Below are 22,175 nucleotides of genomic sequence, written 5' to 3'. Positions count from 1 at the left end.
CAGTATAGTATTTGATCTCTGTTGAATTGTCCATACAAAACACTCCACCGACATTCTGGCGAAATTATGTTTTCTGGTCAAACAGTAGCGCCGGTGATCGGCGGACTAATTCCGGCGAAAGGTGAGTACTTAATTTTCTCACATTTTCATTTGGGTAAAGTTTGATACACTCTTTTATTCATAATTGTGGTTGAAATTCTTGTGTTTTTCCAATTAGTGTGATTCTCAGGCAATTAATCGTGTTAGTTCTTTAGATTTTTTTGTTCATTGATAATATTTGCGGGGTTTTTGGAAAAAAATTACTGAACATTAATTGCAATGTAATTTCAATTTCCTTATTTTGTTGTCATTTGAAATTATTACAAAATTGATCTTCCGTTTGGTTGAATTATTATGTTTGCTCAAGTTATGTGATTATGCTTGATCGTGATTGTGAAATTATTGGTGTTTCTGAAAGAAGGGTTTTAGCTTACAAGATTTTGAATAATCTAATTGAAGGTTAGAAAATCAAAGGAGATTGATTAAAGAGGTGAATTATGCTGAAAGATCAAATAATTGTGCTTTTAAAAGGAAGAGAATTTTCAAGGCAGTCTCGTGTTTGATACTGAGGTTGAAGATATTTATTTTAAAAATACCTTTAAGGCAAATTTGGCTGAAAACTTGTAATTGAGGCGAATGAGGTGGAATTCCGCAATGCTACCATTGTATGTTTGCTGATATGATCTTGGTGTTAAGATGAGCTGCGACAAGTTCACTACAAAATTCATAATGTATATTAGTGGCCACTGGCTTGTTCATGGAGAATCACTTTGAATTCTGTAAGGCTTTTGACATGTCAAGGATGAAACTTTCGTGAGTTTTCCTATGAAGTTAAACTTCTATTAGTTCTATATGATGATCTGTGACTCTTGCTTAATGGACTTAGAAATTTATGTGGAGTCGCAGCATCAGTTGAATTGTGCTTGGTTTTGCGATTGTTGTGGCTGTTACTCTGTTAGTATTCCCGAATATTGAAGGATCTCTCTAGTGTTTCTTGTGGGATTCCTATCTCCTTTGTCCATAATTTTGTCGTCTAGAGATTGATTGAGTTCATACATCTATTTATTGCTCCAAACCTTTCTGGTGTACATGTCTTCTTCTGAATTGTGTCAGTTTGAAATGACTTTTTTTCAAATGGAAATATAATCCCTATGATTTCCTCTGTTTTCCCCTGGTTTCATAATATATGTCGTCCTATTCTTTTCTAACTTATATGATATTTTTTAGGCTAAACGTTCAGAAATGACTTCATGATCATTTGTTTATTTCCTGCATATAAATGCCGTCCTATGATTTTTTTTGTTCATTGATAATATTTGCGGGGTTTTTGGAAAATAATTATTGAACATTAATTGCAATGTAATTTCAATTTTCTTATTTTGTCGTCATTTGAAATTATTGGAAAATTGATCTTCCGTTTGGTTGAATAATTATGTTTTCTCTAATTATGTGACTACGTTTGATTGTGGTTGTGAAATTATTGATGTTACTGAAAGAAGGGTTTTAGACTTTTAGCTAATATAAGAAGTTGAATTATCTAATTGAAGGTTAGAAAATCAAAGGGAATTGATAAAAGAAGTGTATTATGCTGAAAGATTAAACAACTGTGCTTCTAAAGTATTGTGTTTGATACGGAGGTTGAAGAGATTTATTTTTAAAATACCTCAAATATGTATATGAAGTATATATTAGTGGCCACTGGCTTGTTCATGGAGAAGAACTTAGAATTTTGAAATGTCAGGAATGAAACTTTCGTGAGTTTTCCTATGTAGTAGTACTTCTATATGATGAACTGTGACTCTTACTTCAAGGACTTAGAAATTTATGTGGAGTCGCGATAATGTGTGTGGTTTAATGGTTGCTGTGGATGCTCCCAATTGCTAAAGAATCTCTCTAGTATTTTTTGTGGAATTCGTATCTCCATTGTCTATAATTTTGTCGTATAGAGATTGATTGAGTTCATGCATCTATTTATTGTTCCAAACCTTTCTGGTGTACATGTTTTCTTCTGAACTGTGTCTTGAGTTTGAAATGATTCCTTTCAAATGGAAATATAATCCCTAAGATTTCCTCTGTTTTCCCCTGATTTCATAATATATCAGTGTCTTCCTATTCTTTTCCAACTTATATGATGTTTTTTAGGCAAAAGGTTCAAATGTGACTTCATAATCATTAGTTTGTTCCCTGCATATAAATGCATAATTCAACTCTTGGTATCAACTCTATGTATTTACTGCTTGCAATTTATGCAGAGTTTGACCTGCATACAACAGCTTCAAGAACTGTCTACAGTCCGCTACTGAATATATGTTTGTCGAGATGATTTTCAGTTTGAGTTTGTTCTATTTATTCTATTTCAATATGAATTCTCTTATAGATATTAGTTACATCAGTTTTGATTGTATTAAGTGGTATTAGAAAGTGAATTGATGAACCCCGATGAACGTTGATAAATCTACTATAAGGAAACGATTATCCAACATGTATACCCTTCTCTAAAATCTACTAAAGCACCCAAAGTCATTACCCACTATAGAATAGAATAAAAGTCCGCAGTTACATTTTGAAATGCCAGAACAAGGAGACTCCACGCTCCTGGATTATTGCATAATTAAATAAAACTTTAATCAGTTGGCTTGTGCACATCAAGAATAGTAATTTCAGCAAACAAGCGTATTGTAATTAAAAGAAATTGAAGAAGAAACATTATTTCAGTAGCATACTACCTGTGGTTGGTGGCATTATATAAATTGATGGAGAAGCTGCAACTGGCAATGGTGGATAACTTGGGGAATAGTCAGCCCCATTTAGCAGAATGGGTTCACGATCATAGCGAATGTGGCAACTTGGATACAACATCATCAAAGGTATACTTTTTCCCATCTCGGCGTATTCAGCCATAGATTTGAATGCTGCTCTTAAGCATCTTTCACATGGCATTCCTAAAATATCTGCAGTGCATTGCACCAGTATATATAGGTTGTCAAGGAGTGCAATATTGGCTATGTCTAAAGCGAAACCTCTTGTAGCTCTGTTGTAGGCTGCTTGCTCTATCAAACCTTCAATTTTCTCTGCAACTATAGAATATAATTGTGGACTAGGGTCATCATTTACTGTTGCTAAATAACCCCAAGAATAAGGACTCTCTTCTTTGAGGGAGATTAATGAGCGATTTGCATACCGAACCATGCACTCTTCGAACCAAACAATGGATTCTTTCTCAGAAGGGCATCTCTCTAGGATCTCCTGTGCTGCTTCCTTCACACAATCATGGCATTGTTGTGAATCAAGGTCACCTCTGCAATTGTAAATTGTGTATACTTTTTCTTGTCCTTCACCAACGGAAGAGCTACCAAAGCCTGAAAGAAAAGCTTGGTTTGTTAGGTTATGAAGGAGGTTAATGACATTGTATTGGTATGCGCCATTGATTGTGTAGTTCCCAACATCTAGGCAATGCCAGTAGGCAAACTGAAATTGAGAGGAAGCTACGGGTCCAGTTATGAAAATGGCAAGTAAGAAGCTTAGGAGTTTGGTTTTTAGGGTTGTAAAGAAAAGAAGCTTCATAACTAGAGTAACCTTTGTGAGAGATTCTTCAAGATTTGATAGATGTAGCCTTCAAGTATATGTCTCTTCCATGTATTAATAGAAAAGTTATTTAACCTTGGTTTGTAATAGTTAAGTCCAGTTGACATTTTATATACAATTCAAAGCATGTTAGGTGCTCCATTTGAAATGGAATGCATAGATGATTAACAAGGCAAAGGCACAGTTTCGAAATTGATAATCTATAGCCCATCCTCTCCTTAAGACATGGAGTCAAACTTTAGAGTTGATTGTGATTATATAAATTTACTAATGTCAACTGGTTTATTATATACTTGTATTAGCATGTTCATGAACTTTATATTATGAAGTAAACTACTTCGTATTGACTTTCTAAACTTTTCTTCTAAAAATTTGTTCTATTATGTGGTCAGGTTCGTATGAACTGAATACTTGGTTTTGCACATGTATAGGTAGAGAGTCTAAGCGACAGCTCAGATCACAAGATCACAAATGATTTCAAGACCATTTAAAATCAGATAAGTACGCCGTATTATTTCATTTTCTGATTAGTATTTTGGAAAGCATGACTTTGGATGATTATAATAGTCCTAAGATATTAAAGGGCTCCAAATTGCAGCAGAAAACAAAATACTAGACTGGTGGACTTGGTGGTAATGTTTTGATCAGCAGGTTATGCTCTTGAATGATGTCAATCATCATCTTTATTATAGCCAATTAATTAATAATCTTGCTAACTCTCTCTCTCAAGCAGTATTTTGCTCCCATATCCTTATCTCTCTCTTGTATGCCTAGTTTTGTTGACCTTAGCTTTACTTATTTTAGATTTTTGATAAAGATGAGGCTTACTTAAGTTCAAGTTACAACCAAAATAAGCTTTCAACGGTATATAAGTTCGCTCAAGTTAAAATAAGTTCAAATGAATAGAATGCAACCTTATTATTTAGTGGGATAATGGGAATTTTATTCCTTTATACCTGTATCACCTTTCTTATCCCCATCCCTCATCTCTCTCTTGTATGCCTAGTAATCTTGGTGCTAGGTGTATCATCTGCAACCAATACTTCATTCGTATGCATCAAACTAGTTTTGACACTAATCATAACACATAATCATAGATAAAAATTTGTTAAATTATCTATTGTTATTATATTGAAAATGTGCAGTTATATGTAGACATGGGTAATCATGGAGGTAGTGTTTCTCCAATAATATTACTTAATTTAAGATTTTAAACTAAACATGAAACTGCATGATCTTCTGTAGTTGTGGCTTAATGTGATAACCATCATATCATTGTTCGCTCAGCTTAGATTATTCTTTGGAAGATTAGATAATTAGTGGGTGTTTATTAGGCTTTCTTATACATTATAAAATTTTAGCCAAGTTGATGTTAACATTTTGAATACTCTATTTTGTAAATTAATAGTATTATTACAAATATACTTATATCCAACTTGAAGCTAATATTGAACTGTTCTAAATTAACCATTGGGACTATCTTGCAGGCCAGATATGTTAAAATACGTATAATATTAGTAAAAGGAATAAAGTACTAATTATTTGGTCTTTGCAAGCTAGCCTGCATGTTATTGATCTCTTTCCTACTGTAGATTTTAGGCTGTCTAGCCCCTTTTCCTCGTCTTCATGGGAAGGTTTATGTTTACTTTCACCTTACTAATATTGATTTGCTTTGGCCTACTCTATGGAGGTGACGCGGAGGTAACCTACGTTAATATTACTGGCTGTTCACCTGCAAAAGGTAATTATACTGATGGCAGCTTCTACCAACAGAATCTCAATCGTCTTTTCACCGATCTCTCATCTCATACCTCCTCTCAGAAGTTCTATAATTCCACTGTTGGCAATATCCCCAACAAAGTTTACGGCTTGTATCAATGTCGAGAGGATGTTAGCTTCAATACATGCAGTGAATGCATCCAAGCAGCAACCCAAAAGATAGTGGAAGTTTGCCCTTTGATGGGAGAGGCAACGGTTTGGTATTATGAATGTACGTTACGGTATGCAAACCGGTCTATTTTTTCCTCATATGAAACATATCCTGCGGCTTTCCTGTGGAGCCTTAAATTCAATGTTTCAAACTATGGTGCATTTGCTCCAGTGCTTGCAAGAGAATTTAACAGTTTAATAAGACAAGCCGTTATCGGTACATCATCTGGACATTTTGCTACCGGAGATGCCAAATGGACAACTTTTGAACGAGTTTACTGCCTCGTTCAATGCACCCCAGATATTGACGAGTTTGGGTGTAACAGCTGCTTGACAAATGCTTTAAGCGACATGTCAGGCTGCTGCAATGCAAGTGCGAGGGTACTGATCTTCAAGCCAAGCTGCCACTTGAGATATGATACCTTGGAAAAATTTTATTTTGACATAAACCATGAATTACCAGCTCCTCCGCCATCAAACGTGACTGCAGGTTAATCCTTGATCTATTTTGCTTTTAATGGAGTTTTTAATGTAGTTGACATTGTTATTATGTTCTTACGATTATTTTTCTATTTTCTAATTTTTGGTAAAAGGAGAAACCTCCAACAAACCTCCTGGAGCAACCACTGGATTGAAGCGGCCAATAATTGTTGCAATAGCTGTTGGGGCATCCGTTGGAATTTTGCTGCTGCTTGTTGGAGTATGGTTGTGTGTGCAGCCAAGTATGAGAAGCAAAGCATCTAAGCCAACTCTTACACAAGCTTCACCACCTCAACAACCAGATAATGGTAACCCATTTAACATATTCTCCCTTAAATCTCATCCAATATGCTCTATTTGACTTTTAGGGCAAGACTCATCATAATATTTTTTTTTTGAAATAAACTCTCCGTTGAACTTTTTTTTTAATTAGCTGAAATTTAATATCTAAAATACACAAAAATTGCTAGTTGATTTTCATCTATTTTACTTCCCATTTATATTTATACAGAGTACAATTTTTTATTTTAATGCATTACTTATTTTTTTTAAAGAATATTTAATGCATTACTTAAGTTTGCACATTTACCCAGACACATCTTTGACTTTTAGGCCCCTTTCACTTCACATTATTTTTGCTGAACTGAAATTATTTTTACTGAAATGAAATTATTTTTATTGAACTGAAATTATTTTCGCTGAATTTAAATTATTTTTACCGAACTGAAATTAATTTTACTGAAGTGAAATTATTTTTGTTGAACTGAAATTATTTTTAATGGTTTTCTATTATATTTCTTTTTTAAATTTCTGAAATGAAATTATTTTTACTAAACTGAATTTATTTTTATTAAACAGAAATTATATTTACTGAAATGAACTTATTTTTATTGAATTGAAATTAGTTTTACTGAATATTATTATTTTAAGGTGAAGTGAACAGGGTTTTAATGTCGATAATCAAATTATAAAAAGTAAATTATTAAAGTAGACGTTATGACTAATCTAACATGTTACATGAGTAGCATTTATCCTAAAACCAATACTTGATGAAGGTGATAGTCTGGGTGACATGGTGTTAGAATCTGCCTCTTTCTCTATGTATCCCCTTTCCCTTTTCCTTATGTTTTGTCTTCTAAGTTTTTCTTTATGCTTTCTAGGCTCTAGGGAGAATTATTGTATTATTGCAGTTTTAGTGTTCACTAGTAATTCTCTATGTAATCAATGTAAAGCTCTTTAGGGAGCGAATGGTGGAATGAATCAAAGCTCCCTACCCCGTTGCATATTGCTTTAAGACTTGTGTGTTGATTTAAGCCTTTATAGGTATTGTGCTTGCCTTGTTTTAAAGCATCCCTCCAAACCAAGAAAACCTCAAAAGACGCCTTCATTGTCGTCGGCCCCGCTTGTGCCCGCTTCGAAATATCGGCTGTCATAAGCCCCGACTCCGCACTCGTTGTTGACGAGTGCTTCCTTGAGATACCTTTGGTCCGTGTTGCCGTGTGCTCACGAACCCTTTCCGCTCTAGGCTTGCATCCTTGTCGTCAAAAGACAAGAGCGCGCTGCACGATCCGATGTCAGAACTCTCGAACCGTGACACATGGACTAGTCCCAACTCAGATTTAGATAATTATCCTAGCGGCTAACACAAAACTCTGGATGAATCGATGCACTGTCAAGACCCTTCAAAATATTTTATTTTCACTTTATTTTTTATTTTTATTTTTATTCCCAATACAGTTAGAGGCGAAGAGGGTAATAGTCTGGGTGACACGGAATTTGTACAATATGATTTTGCTACTTTGAAGGATGCAACAAGAAACTTCTCAAGTGATAACAAGCTTGGAGAAGGCGGCTTTGGTGCTGTTTTCATGGTAACACATCCTTTGTATACCAGTTCTCTAAATTGTACTCCTCCTATATATTATCTTTAGTAATTACGAGTAGTATTCTTTGTGGATATTGATAGGGAACCCTGAATAATAGACAAGTTATAGCTATAAAGAGGCTCTCTGGCAACTCGGGACAAGGTGCTAAGGAGTTCATGACTGAGGCTCGTCTTGTGGCCAAGCTTCAGCACAGGAATCTTGTCAAGCTGTTGGGCTTCTGCTCTCAAGGAGATGAAAAACTACTTGTTTACGAGTTCTTGCCTAATTCAAGTGTTGATCGGTTCTTATTTGGTATTCTCTTTGAACTCCTTATTGTTTTGACTTTTCTCTTTTAAAAAAGCAATGGATAAAAATCTACAGCATATATACTTCGTATATCTCTGTTAAAGGAAGTAGTTTTTTTGTTTTATTTATTTATGAATAGTTGTTAAAGGAAGTGGTTAAGCTGACATATTTTATTAAGTTTTTGAAGAAGAATAAAATACTACTCTGTACTTTGTAATATGGAGTATGTAAATTAACCATTAAACATAAATATTGTTCGATTAATTGCTCTTCTAATTCTCAAATCGTGTAGCCCATATTTCAATTTCTTTTTTTAACAAATAGTCAATTTTTAAACATAAGTTCAATTTTGAACTTCCCACGTTACAGTTGATGGTAAGCTGTAATAGAAAATTTCAGAGGAAATATACGAAGTACATGATATGGTCAATAACGAAATATAATTTTGTTTTAACAAGTCAATTCTTTTGTATTTGTTTGTTTGACAGAGCACTACATACTGTATATAGATGATTGAAAACTATTTGATTAACAAAAATCACAAAGTACAACATTTGGGCAAGATTTACATATCACAAAATGAAAGAAGCTAGATAGTGACGTGGAGTTTCTTAATTAAGCTACATGAAGTATTAAAACATCTCATTGTTCACTAAATAATTTGAAAAGAAATATGATTACTCTTCACTTGCTTAGATTTGTAGCCATGAGTCTAGTGAAAATGATAATCATGACGTAGATGCTCCAAATGACTTATTTGCATTGTGTGTTTGTGCGTGTATTCATGTTATAGATCCAAGAAAGCGAGGAACACTAGATTGGGAAACACGGTACAAAATCATAATGGGGATAGCAAGAGGACTTCAGTATCTTCATGAAGACTCCCGCCTTACAATTATACATCGTGATCTCAAACCCAGCAACATTTTATTAGATAAGGACATGAATCCCAAAATAGGTGATTTTGGCATGGCAAAGCTTTTTGGAAGGGAACAAAAGTTTGGAAATACCAGCCAAATTGTCGGAACACAGTATGCTTTTATTGCCCTCTTGCTTCAAAACTTGCTAAAATCTTTGTTGAAGTTAAAAGAAATTGGTTGATAATTGCTCAACTTTGTATTTGCCATGAAATTTATTTCTAAATTATCTTATATGCTTAGAAATAAAATGTCAAATCCTACGTAAACATCTTATACTGTCGTGGTGCATGCAGTGGATACATGGCCCCAGAATACATGTTAACAGGGGAGTATTCTGATAAATCTGATGTCTATAGTTTCGGCATCATAATTCTAGAGCTCATCAGCGGTCTGAAGAACAGAATACATTACCAGTCTTCACACAAGGAAGATATTTCAATTCTTGTATGTCTAGCTCACTCTGCATGAAACTCTTAATTTCTAATCCTTAATTATTTATCATACTATATAATATGGATAACATGTGTTTTTCTACTCTTTCTTTCGAAGGCATGGATACTGTGGAATGCAGGGCGATCTTTGGAACTATTAGATTCAACATTATTGCATGACAATTATACAAGTAATCAAGTATTGAAGTGCATCCAAATTGGATTGCTATGTGTTCAAGGAAGCGCAGTACAACGACCTACAATGGCAGCAGTAGTTTTAATGCTTAATGGTTCAGTCATCCTACCATTACCCTCAACACCTCCCCATCAGTTTAATGATAGACAGCAAACAGATTCAACTGCGGCTGATCAATCCATCTCCAAGTCTGTAACCTGGAATACAGAAGTCGAGCGGGATTTATACCCGAGATAGACACGAGGGTTGCACCATTTGAATACTTTAGTTTGAAGACACAAAAGGTATCATCACTTGATGACTGCTGTAGTACATGTGATGCAATTTGCAAATTTCATTTGGCTTTCTCACTATCTGTTGTATGATATCCTGAGTTGTGTTTATGATCAACATTTCTTCTACTGAACATTCCATAAATTCTAATTCAACAAAAGTATGGCAGTGTGAGTTATTGGTATTTGTGTTACTACTCAATTTGTATACACGTGTACGTAAGTTTAAACTTTCATTGCCTTTATACTGTGTTGTATTAGGAACTATGGAGTATATAATTAAAGGTATCTATATCTATTTATACTTAGTACATAATAACATAAATCAAAAGCACCACATGTCACATTTACTATTTAACTTTTTTTTTCTTTCTATTTTTTATAAAACATTTATATTAAAATCAGTATTTTTAAAATTAATTATTACATGTAATTAATCAACATTATTTCATTCACAAACCTACTAATTAAATATAGATTATATAACGTTAAAGACTTTAAACGTTACACAACTTGCATAATGTAAGTAATTTTTCTCATTAGAAAAAATTTGAGGTAATTATTTAGTGCACAATATACGAAGTATTGTATTACATTCATCATTGATTTAACTTTTTCTTAATATATAAATAATTTTTTTTTAATAATTATCTTCTATAGTGACAATTTTATTATCACGTGAATACCTATGTACAACACTAACAAGCTAAGCAATACGCCTCAAGAAAAATAACGTATAGGTTATAGTCCGTGCATTGAACAGGCCAAAAAATTAGTTAATAGTTAAAACATGTATTGAAAACGGTATAAAGCAAATGTTAAGGCTATTGTAAAATGGAGAGAATATTTTATTTTTAAAAAACAAATAATTGTTTTATGTGAAAATGATTTAGCTATAAATTTTTAATAGATAATGTGCCGGCAAAAAATTGACTTTCCTATATAATAGAAAATGAGTAGAATAAAAAAGAATAATGGAGGGATAAAAGTACATACGTTATTCACAATCACTATATATCCTGAATTATTCATGGAGTATTATTTGAGCTTAGAAAAATTATCGAAACCAATAAATTATTATGCTGTAATTGCTGTTAATATCAGCACCAACTTTTGAACCATTTTTGCAAATCTGATAAGGTGCTAAAGAATGATTCAGCTTCAGTTGCAGCAATACGTGCCAAAGATGTACGTTTACAAATCAAGTTTAATTAAATAAAAAAAGAAGTATTTAACTTGAAGATATTGCTGAACAATTCAATGAATCATTAAATAGCTAGTAAAGCATTTGGTGACGAATGGTAAGGAATTCAAGAGATCAGGTTTCAGGGATATTCCTAATTACAAAGTCTATTATTTGTAAGTATGAAAGAAACTTTGCCTCATTCCTTTGTTTTCATGGGAAATTTTTCATACTTTTTTACCTTCTTATTATTGGTCATCCTTAGCCAACTTCTTAAATGTTATGCAGCGGTAGATTATGTCTATACATATTGTGATTCGGATAACTCTACTGTTGATCACCTTAACAAGACTACCAGAAGAGTATACCAACACAACAAAAATCTCCTTTTCCTGAATCTCTCCTCCCAAACCTCTACTAGAAAGTTTTATAACTTGACTATAGGTGATGACTCTAACAAGATATATGGCCTTTATCAATGTCGAGTGGACTTGAGATTTGAAATTTGCAGTGAGTGTATTCAAAACGCAACACAATCAATTGTACAAGAGTGCCCTTCAAGTATGGAAGCGATAGTGTGGTACGAACAATGTATGTTGAGGTATGCAAATCGTTCCATTTTCTCCTTATTCGAAGAATTCCCATATGCTTATGTGTGGGGGGCACAGAATTACACAAATTACAAACAGTTTTCTGCCGTGGCAAGTACAATGAGTAAAGTTATGCAGCAGGCTGCTCCATCCTCTTTTGTGGGACATTTTGCAACAGCGAGTGATTGGGCATCGTTCAACAGCGTGTATTGCCTTGCTCAATGCATCCCTGACATTGGTGAGGTTGATTGTAAGAATTGCATGGATTCATCGTCAAAATTGTTTGATGGCTGATTATTTCACGACAAGTACGAGGGTTATGATTTTCTATCCAAGCTGTCAATTAGGATATGATACAACCACAAAATTCTACTAGGACATAGTCCAAGTACCACCAACGCATGTTGGTACTGGTAAGACCTTGAAATATACGTACATAAAAGTCCATATGATCGAGTATTTCAATACTTTTTCCGTTCTTTTTTACTTGACCCACTTTGACTTTTACACTATTCATGATCTCTCCTTTAACCGTCTTTTGTGAATAATATGTAATGAAAAGCATATTCATGTGGTATCTTTTTTAATTCGTCTTAATAAGTACTATCATAATATATAACTTTTATAATTTTTACTTATGGAGATTTAAAGTTATTGATCGTTAAAGTTTTGCATTGACAAGCGTGATAAAAGAAACAGGTCAAGTAAAAAAGAACGGAGGAAGTAATATTTTCATTTGAATGTGCTTTTAGTATTTTGAGCAATCTCTTAAATTCCAAACTACTACTCTATATCATATTTTGTAATTTTAGTGATCTAAGATGATTTTGAACGTTTAAAATAATGTTTATGTAGGATTTTTTTTTATTTTTTTTATTTTTTATTAATAAGATCCTTCTAACTAATATAATAATGAATAATGTAATTATATTTGAAATATTTCTCTACAATATCATCGATTTGAAATTTACTGACAGTTGAACGTGAAGGCAATTCCAAGTAGAAGCTAATTCTGCTATTACTTTTGCTACCAACATTTTCAACAATATCAATTTTTGTGTGCTGTAGAGCTTGGATTTGCATACGCAACAAGAAGGCCACGGAAACAACTAATGGTAAACACATTCTTAATTAGCTTGACATTTTCTACAGATCTATAGGATGTAGTTAAGTTTAGAGATCAGTTTTATGTTAGGCAATCATCAAACTTCTATGCACATACTTGATTTGAATGAATCTAATAGCTTTCTTACTCCTTTATTTTGTCTAATATATATTATTCTTCTGTAGAGGTATATGAGATAAAACAAGCTGTAGAATCCTTGCAATATGAATTCAGCAAGATCAGGGCAGCAACACGTAACTTTGCCGCGGATAACAAACTTGGAGAAGGCGGGTTTGGTGAAGTCTACAAGGTACTTGTATTATTTTACTGCTTGATTTGTGAAGAAGAAACTAAGCAATGAATTATTAGGGATTTATGATCTCCTTAATTTCCAATTATGTTAAAATAATTTCCTTGCTTTGTTACATATGCATCAATTTGCTCCACGCCTCCATGATTAGTCAATGCTTTCCTTGAATCCATAAATGTCGATTTGAAGTCAATTTTTTGAGTAAATAATTAGAGGTGTTTGTGATCAGGGAAAACTCGAGAATGGACGAGAAATAGCTGTAAAAAGACTATCAGAAAAATCTGAACAGGGAGTAGCAGAGTTCAAAACCGAAGTTATCTTAGTTGCAAAACTTCAACACAAGAACTTGGTCAAGCTATTAGGATTTTGTGTGGCATTAAAGGAAAAGATACTAGTTTACGAGTATCTTCCTAATTCAAGTTTGGATCGATTTCTATTTGGTAATATATACTGTGGTAATTTAAAAGTCATGACATATCAATTGGTCTTAATTACAGTCACTGTGTAATATGAAGTGTTTGATAATAAAGTGATATTTTCTAAAAAATCTATGGTTTGTCACTGAAAAATATTATGCTAAGAAAAGTAAGAATCTTTCCGTACATAATAATATTTTAAAAATTAACCATTCTTACATTTCTAACTCTTTTTTTTTTTCTAAGGTTTATCTTTTAAAATAAACTTTACTAAGTACTTGTTAAATTTTAATTGATATTGTGAACACTTGTTATACAAACTAAAACGAACTTATACGTAGTATATGGAGTATTAAGAATCTAAGATATCCTCTTTAAATCATTTTATGGAGACCACAAGATGGCAATCCTCATCTCCCTTGATAATATGGTTTTAGAATTTAAATCATGCATCGCGTGCAAAGTAATTAATAACTAACATTACAGAGTAGATTAAATGATAAATATAATTTTCAAAGGCAAGAAATATTATCTAGTTCCAAAGGCAAGAGGCTAGAGTGAAGGGAATAAGAACTGCTAATTTTGTTGTTATAAGTGATTTGTTTGACTAATTTCTAGCGGCAATCATGTTGTATTACAGATAAAAAGAAGCAAACATCATTAACCTGGGAAACAAGGTTCAAAATCATAGTTGGTATTGCAAGAGGGCTTTTGTATCTTCATGAAGATTCTCCACTCAAAGTTATTCATCGAGATCTTAAAGCAAGTAATATATTATTGGATGAACATATGAACCCAAAGATATCAGATTTCGGCCTTGCAAAACTATTCAAAGTCAATCAAAGTCATGGTGATACTAATCGAATCGTCGGGACATAGTAAGATCTCTGAGCCTGCCTTAAACCTTTAGTCTATATATATATATATATATCATTGTTTATATTCCGTACTCCGTACTATTTATTTTTACTCAAATTTACCTTTGTTTTGTATATTGTTGATTAGTACATTTAATCGTCTAATAAAAACATCTATTTTTTATGCATTAAATAAGTATTGCAATTTATTGAAATAGAAGACAATGTTTCTAATCAGGCCCTCGTTCTACCTGCAGTGGTTATATGGCTCCTGAATACGCAATAACCGGTCATTACTCTGTAAAATCAGATATTTACAGCTTTGGAGTCATTGTCCTTGAAATATTGAGTGGTGAAAGAAATAGATACTTTCGAGGATTGCAGCTTGAAGAGGCACTATTACATCGTGTAAGCTCCACAATTAGAAGATCATTACTACTTGCTTAAAAGCTTTATTTGTTCTACTGCTTTTGTAATAACTTCAATTTCAACTTGTTCGATTGACAGGCATGGAGGTTGTGGATTGAGAACAAGGCTTACGATTTGATAGATGAAGCGTTTAAAGATAACTGTCCAATAGAAGAAGTAATGAAATGCATCCAAATTGGTCTGGTATGTGTCCAAGAATATGCAGTAGAAAGACCGAGCATGAACTCAATTGTTGCCACCCTTAGTGGACAATCTATTAGCTTTCCGGTGCCAAAGCCGCCACATTTCTTTAGCTTAACGAATGGCTTAGAAGAAGAAGATAATCAGAGGTTGGACAACATAAGTAATCCCCTTATTAATGTGTATACAGGCACTGGGATGATTACCGAGTTATGTCCTCGTGACTAAACATGAGTTTTTACTAGGAATAATTAATATGTTTTGCATGTATTAAGAAAATAAGAAACATTTGCTTTTCAATGGTCAAACTTGCTACCCTTTGATCATATATACTTACAATTATGTACTCCGTAATATAATAGAAATTATCAAATAAGGTTTTTTTTTTTTTTTTTTTGTTTTTTTTTTTTTTTTTTATAAGGACTTTTTGTGAGAAACTATCTAATAAAACCTAAATTTTGTGAGAAACTACCTAATAAAAAAATATCGTAAGAAACTACCTAATAAAAGGTAAAATGTTGTAAGATACTACCTTTGACCGAATTTCCACCGTTGACTTAATTTTACGACGTTGATTCACCTTAAACACCCTCGAAACCATCGTGAGGGTTGGTTTTCAAGGTGGTAAGGTTATTTTCGGGGTGGTTGTAGGATATTCCGAGTTGGTGAGGGTAGATTAGTGCCTCGAGATGGTGGTTTTTGGGGTTAGAGGTTGTGGTTTAGGGGTTGAAAAGTGGTTTAGGTGTGGTGGAGGCGATTTCAAGCAAGTTGTGTTAGTTTTGGGAATGAAAACGGTGGTTTCGATTATGTTTTGAGGTCGGTCAACGGTGGAAATTCGGTATAGGTAGTATTTTACAACATTTTACATTTTCTTAGATAGTTTTTATAGCTTGTAATTTTGTATGATTTTAGAGTGGTTTTGAGCCTTAGAACTGTGAGAAATCAATGTTTTAGTTCGCTAATAATTACGCTATTCTTATGCATTTTTTGTGTATCTTATGCTTCACGGAGTTGCTAGTTTTTTGGTGCATATTTAGGTATAAAGATGGCACTTTGAACCTTTTGGATAAAGAAGCAAAGAAGTTGGAGGCAAGAAGAGGAAATAAGGGAACTATGGAAGAATGAATCAATGAAGGAAGAATTAAAGAAGCAAGGAAAAGTGTCTAAGAGTAAGATAAGAGCATTAAAAGGGTTTTGGAAGGATTTTTGCACTAAGGTCAACTTTAAATGACCATAACTTTATTTCTACTCAATATTTTGCAGTGATTCAAATTGGAGATTAAAGTTCATCTCAAGTGCTTTCCAACGAATGGTCACATGACTTTTTTTTCGATGAGAAATGAAGAAGTTATGGCCTTCCGAAATGAAGTTGTTTTTGTCAGAAAATGTTGCACGAACGTGGCACTTTTCGTGCCAAAAAGTGGCACGTTCGTGCACATCCTTGCACGTCTGTGCCGAATTGCAGTAGCTACTGCACTTCACTAGGCGAAAAACCTCAATCCCCACCGGTTCAAACCATACATTCCCCACCGGTTTTGAACAGTTCTTGATTTGGGGGGTGCGAAATCCTCAATGATTTCCCACCGGTTTTAAACCGGTGGCAAAAATAACTTTTCGCACCCGTTTAGGAGAGAACCGGTGGCAAAACATCAAAATTATGTTATATATGGGGCACTTTTGCCATCGGTTCACTAGAAAACCGGTGGGGAAAGAACACTTTTGTCACCGGTTTTCAAAAGAACCGGTGGCAAAAGTGAACTTTTCCCACCGGTTTTCAAGTGAACCGGTGGCAAAAGTGCGCCATATATAACATCATTTAGATATTTTTGCCACCGGTTCTCCCCTAAACCGGTGCGGAAAGTTATTTTTTTAGGCACCGGTTCATTTAAAAAACCGGTGCTAAAATCTGTTTTTTTTTTTAAAATTTTTTTATATAATTAAAAATAATTAAAAACCTGCACATCCTGTATTAATTCTGCCATTAAAATATATTATAATAACAGTAATCATAATAATTATTATTACCCGTATTATTATTATTATTAAAAATACTAATAATATATAATAATTTTTACATTGGAATAATAACAACAATACATAAATATTAATTAATAACCGTAAAATGCGATACAATGAAATGTCATATAGCTTTTACAACTCATTAATTAAAAGGTGTTATATTTACAATCTATACTAATAATTAATGTATAAGTTAACAAGTTCAAATTAAATTATATGTGATGAAAGACGCTAACATGTCTCGAACTTCATTCAGCTCTTTACTCGTCAATGGACCTCCTTTCTATACCTTGCAAAACTTGGTTAAGCAAAAATGATGTTAGCTAGAATTAATTACTTAGGTTATGTATGTAAAAATACATTTACAATTTAAGTTAGACAAAAATTTAATACATAGGCGTATATGACTACTACTTCACCTATTTTCTACATTTATTGCCAAATCAACTCATTCTTCCTCATAAATGTCAATATTACCTAGTTAGAGGCAGCTAAGGCTTGAAATCACATTAAAAGAACAAGTCAAGTGTTTTAAGACGCATTTTCATTCAAAATGGCCGAAATAAGGCCTATATCACTACTTGTATGCCTATCTTCTATATTTTTAATTAAATTAGCTCATTCTTCCTCTTAACATGTCATTATTACCTAGTTAGAGGCATCTAAGCCTTGAAATCACATTAAAAGAGCATTTGAATGGTTTTTGGACGCAATTTCATTCAAAATGGCCGAAATAAGGCCTAAATCACTACTTGTATGCCTATCTTCTATATTTTTAATCAAATTAGCTCATTCTTCCTTTTAACATGTCATTATTACCTATTTAGAGGCAGCTAATGCTTGAAATCACATTAAAAGAGCATTTGAATGGTTTTTCGACGCAATTTCATTCAAAATGGCCGAAATAAGGCTTATATCACTACTTGTATGCCTATCTTCTATATTTTTAATCAAATTATCTCATTCTTCCTCTTAACATGTCATTATTACCTATTTAGAGGCAGCTAAGACTTGAAATCACATTAAAAGAACAAGTCAAGTGTTTTAAGACGCATTTTCAACCTAAATGGCCCGAATAAGGCCTATATCACTACTTGTATGCCTATCTTCTATATTTTTAATCAAATTAGATCATTCTTCCTCTTAACATGTCATTATTACCTAGTTAGAGGCATCTAAGCCTTGAAATCACATTAAAAGAGCATTTGAATGGTTTTTGGACGCAATTTCATTCAAAATGGCCGAAATAAGGCCTAAATCACTACTTGTATGCCTATCTTCTATATTTTTAATCAAATTAGCTCATTCTTCCTTTTAACATGTCATTATTACCTATTTAGAGGCAGCTAATGCTTGAAATCACATTAAAAGAGCATTTGAATGGTTTTTGGACGCAATTTCATTCAAAATGGCCGAAATAAGGCCTATATCACTACTTGTATGCCTATCTTCTATATTTTCAATCAAATTAGCTCATTCTTCCTATTAACATATCATTATTACCTAGTTATAGGCAGCTAAGACTTGAAATCACATTAAAAGAACAAGTCAAGTGTTTTAAGACGCATTTTCAACCTAAATGGCCCGAATAAGGCCTATATCACTACTTGTATGCCTATCTTCTATATTTTTAATCAAATTAGCTCATTCTTCCTCTTAACATGTCATTATTACCTATTTAGAGGTAGCTAAGCCTTGAAATCACATTAAAAGAGCATTTGAATGGTTTTTGGACGCAATTTCATTCAAAATGGCCGAAATAAGGCCTAAATCACTACTTGTATGCCTATCTTCTATATTTTTAATCAAATTAGCTCATTCTTCCTTTTAACATGTCATTATTACCTATTTAGAGGCAGCTAATGCTTGAAATCACATTAAAAGAGCATTTGAATGGTTTTTCGTCGCAATTTCATTCAAAATGGCCGAAATAAGGCTTATATCACTACTTGTATGCCTATCTTCTATATTTTTAATCAAATTATCTCATTCTTCCTTTTAACATGTCATTATTACCTATTTAGAGGCAGCTAAGACTTGAAATCACATTAAAAGAACAAGTCAAGTGTTTTAAGACGCATTTTCAACCTAAATGGCCCGAATAAGGCCTATATCACTACTTGTATGCCTATCTTCTATATTTTTAATCAAATTAGCTCATTCTTCCTCTTAACATGTCATTATTACCTATTTAGAGGCAGCTAATGCTTGAAATCACATTAAAAGAGCATTTGAATGGTTTTTCGACGCAATTTCATTCAAAATGGCCGAAATAAGGCTTATATCACTACTTGTATGCCTATCTTCTATATTTTTAATCAAATTATCTCATTCTTCCTCTTAACATGTCATTATTACCTATTTAGAGGCAGCTAAGACTTGAAATCACATTAAAAGAACAAGTCAAGTGTTTTAAGACGCATTTTCAACCTAAATGGCCCGAATAAGGCCTATATCACTACTTGTATGCCTATCTTCTATATTTTTAATCAAATTAGATCATCCTTCCTCTTAACATGTCATTATTACCTAGTTAGAGGCATCTAAGCCTTGAAATTACATTAAAAGAGCATTTGAATGGTTCTAAATTATATATGTAAATCAAATTCAAACACACACCATGCATATAACATTCATATAGATACAATAATTCATATATGCTTCCAAAGGGTCCTTATCGCTCCATCCTAACCCATCCTTGAACGTTTACTCTCACTAGTGAATGTATGTCGACTTTCCAATTTTAAGGAAAATCCGGCAGCATTTCCCCCCAGTTCTCGAAGTACACGATGTAGGTAATAACTTACCCACATATGTACCCATAGAACATGGTGATCGAGGAAATGTTAAGCCAAGATGTTCCTTAAAATCGAAAAAAGAAGACATACATTCACCACCTAAGTGAGAGTAAACGTTCAAGAACAGTCCCAACCGGGGACTATTCAAGACTTTCTCCTAATGAGAAAGCCTTGAACGGGTATCTAGGCATATGATGATGCAAGCATTTATATATTTTTGTATTAATTTGTCATTAAACAATACACAAGTTGTAATGGCATGAGAAAACTTTCATCATGAATCAAGAAAAAGAAACATAGACTAAGTTTTTAATTCATACCACAATTGAGCTAAATTTGTAGTCTTCAAGCTAAACTTGTGCTTCAATTCACATATGAATCTATAAAAAAATTAAAAAGAAAAAACAAAAGTTAGTAAGTAATTAATACCTACATACATTGCTAAAGAATAACGCATCATTGACCAAACTAACAATTGCTAATCACTAGTTTTTTTAAATTTTTGAGGAAGCACTGTCAAGCTAAGCTTGCTTTCTGCATTTAGTGTGAAAGAACATCAGATTACATACAAAAATTAAAAAGAAAAAACAAAAGTTAGTAACTAACAATTGCTAAGCACTAGTTTTTTTTTTAATTTTCCTTTCATTCTCTTATTTTCTCCTTTGATAAAGTTCCTATTTTATTTCTTTATTTCGGCATGTTTCTAGTTTATTTTGTAGTTACTATTAGTTTGTAGTTTACTTCTTGTTTTTTAATTTTCCTTTTATTCTCTTATTTTCTCCTTTAATAAACTTCAAATTTGGCCTATTTTTAAGGGATGCATGCTATGTATGTTTGGATTGTTTCTGATTCTTTTTTACATTCTAGAAGACTGAAAGAAATTCTTGTTGATAATGCAAAATTGTTGATTATCTTTGTGAATGATAATTACAATCCTGTGGAAAGGAGAGAAGGCAGGAAAAGTGGGAAAGAAGTGGTCAGGAAATCAGCAAACCTTCAAGTTTCTGCGAAACCGAACACTTCTAGCAACAAATCTCATTCATCTCACAGCAACAGGAGAGCTGATATGTGTTCTACTAACACTAATAACCAGTCTCTTAGAGCTGCCAAACCCAGCTCTACTACTGCTGTATCTGTGTATGAAGAACAGGTAAGCCATTATGGTATTGAGATTTGTGCACTTTGACTTCATATAGTTCATGAATCTAATTTGAGACTGATGAAGCAGATTACAGAGCTGAAGTTATCAGTTGACAGTCTTGAGAAAGAGCGCGATTTTTATTTCTCAAAGTTGAGAGACATTGAAATTTTATGTCAAACACCAGAGATCGAGAACTCACTTGTATATGCCTTATAAACCCACTTGTATATGCTTTTTTTGGTTGTGTTTTGAATCAAAGAAATTTGATGGTGTGTTATAAGGACTGCAATCTGAGATTTTCTACTATGTTTTCGTTTCTTAGATTGTGGCAGCAATGCAAAAGATATTATATGCTACGGATGATGAAACATCTGTGGTGGCTGAAGCACAAGCCATAGTATCACAGCACATAAAGCATTTAAGTCCGATAGTTGAGGTCTCAGAAGAGAGTACAATGGTTGAAAATCAGAGGAAAAGCATTGATATCGATACTCATACAAACGGAAAATCTGATGTTTCTGATGTTTCTGATGTTTCTAATACAGTTACTATTAGTTTGTAGTTACTATTCACTCCCCTGCTAACTGAAACAGCTACACTAGCAGCTCAGTTTACCTGATTCCTAGGATGCAAATGTAGATCAAGCAAAGCTAATTCAGGAAATAATCCAGTAATAAAAGTAGGGAACTCTCGAGGTTTAACTTAATTAAGTAAACTTAATAGGAGAATTTGGAGCATTAATGAGCTTTGTAATTCATTCATATGCCTGCAGTCACACCTTTTACTGGCTTATATAGCCTTAAAATGGACTGAACTGGCAATTACATTAATTGTAAATAAACATCAGCATACTGTCTGAGTCCTCGATCTGAAAAAATTGAGGGTAAATTGGCTTATCCTGTTTAAAAAGAATCCTGGGATTTGTTTTCAGTGCTAAAAGTTTTGCGGGAGTTCTTATATCTTGTATAATCTTTGACAGATTTCTCATCTAAAAGTCTCACTCACTCCCATGTTCTACCACAAAAGAAAGTGGGAAGCAAATTCAAGCCACAAGTGAATAAAAATGCTAGTATCTTTCTGTATTTACTCTTATTAGCAAGCAAATTCAAGCCACAACCATCCAA

The 22,175-nt window shown here is 33.2% G+C and overlaps 4 protein-coding genes across 4 annotated transcripts; 3 read left to right on the top strand and 1 right to left on the bottom strand.

Annotated features, from left to right (window-relative positions):
* Positions 1-2,745: 2,745 nt before the first annotated feature.
* LOC110687173 (cysteine-rich receptor-like protein kinase 25) lies at positions 2,746-3,603 on the bottom strand. The gene has a single exon (XM_021863787.1). It carries the CDS (start codon positions 3,601-3,603, stop codon positions 2,746-2,748), a length of 858 nt encoding a protein of 285 aa, XP_021719479.1.
* Positions 3,604-4,939: 1,336 nt separating this feature from the next.
* LOC110687288 (cysteine-rich receptor-like protein kinase 26) lies at positions 4,940-10,535 on the top strand. The gene is made up of 7 exons (XM_021863918.1): positions 4,940-6,043; positions 6,147-6,341; positions 7,771-7,904; positions 8,000-8,210; positions 8,998-9,235; positions 9,418-9,568; positions 9,674-10,535. Exons 1-7 carry the CDS (start codon positions 5,251-5,253, stop codon positions 9,986-9,988), a joined length of 2,037 nt encoding a protein of 678 aa, XP_021719610.1. The 5' UTR covers positions 4,940-5,250; the 3' UTR covers positions 9,989-10,535.
* Positions 10,536-11,916: 1,381 nt separating this feature from the next.
* On the top strand, positions 11,917-15,434 carry LOC110687172 (cysteine-rich receptor-like protein kinase 8). The gene is made up of 6 exons (XM_021863786.1): positions 11,917-12,034; positions 13,087-13,211; positions 13,441-13,651; positions 14,268-14,505; positions 14,742-14,892; positions 14,992-15,434. Exons 1-6 carry the CDS (start codon positions 11,917-11,919, stop codon positions 15,319-15,321), a joined length of 1,173 nt encoding a protein of 390 aa, XP_021719478.1. The 3' UTR covers positions 15,322-15,434.
* A 5,200-nt stretch (positions 15,435-20,634) lies between these two features.
* On the top strand, positions 20,635-21,613 carry LOC110687171 (microtubule-associated protein RP/EB family member 1C-like). Its single transcript, XM_021863785.1, has 3 exons — positions 20,635-21,060; positions 21,139-21,252; positions 21,374-21,613. The coding sequence occupies exons 1-3, from the start codon at positions 20,728-20,730 to the stop codon at positions 21,611-21,613; spliced, it is 687 nt and encodes a 228-aa protein (XP_021719477.1). The 5' UTR covers positions 20,635-20,727.
* The last annotated feature ends 562 nt before the right edge of the window (positions 21,614-22,175 follow it).

The sequence above is a fragment of the Chenopodium quinoa genome, unplaced genomic scaffold (assembly GCF_001683475.1).
Source record: "Chenopodium quinoa cultivar QQ74 unplaced genomic scaffold, ASM168347v1, whole genome shotgun sequence".
NCBI classification, from domain to species: domain Eukaryota; kingdom Viridiplantae; phylum Streptophyta; class Magnoliopsida; order Caryophyllales; family Amaranthaceae; genus Chenopodium; species Chenopodium quinoa.
Note: the sequence above shows the minus strand (reverse complement) of the source record. Positions and strands in the feature narration are given on the sequence as shown.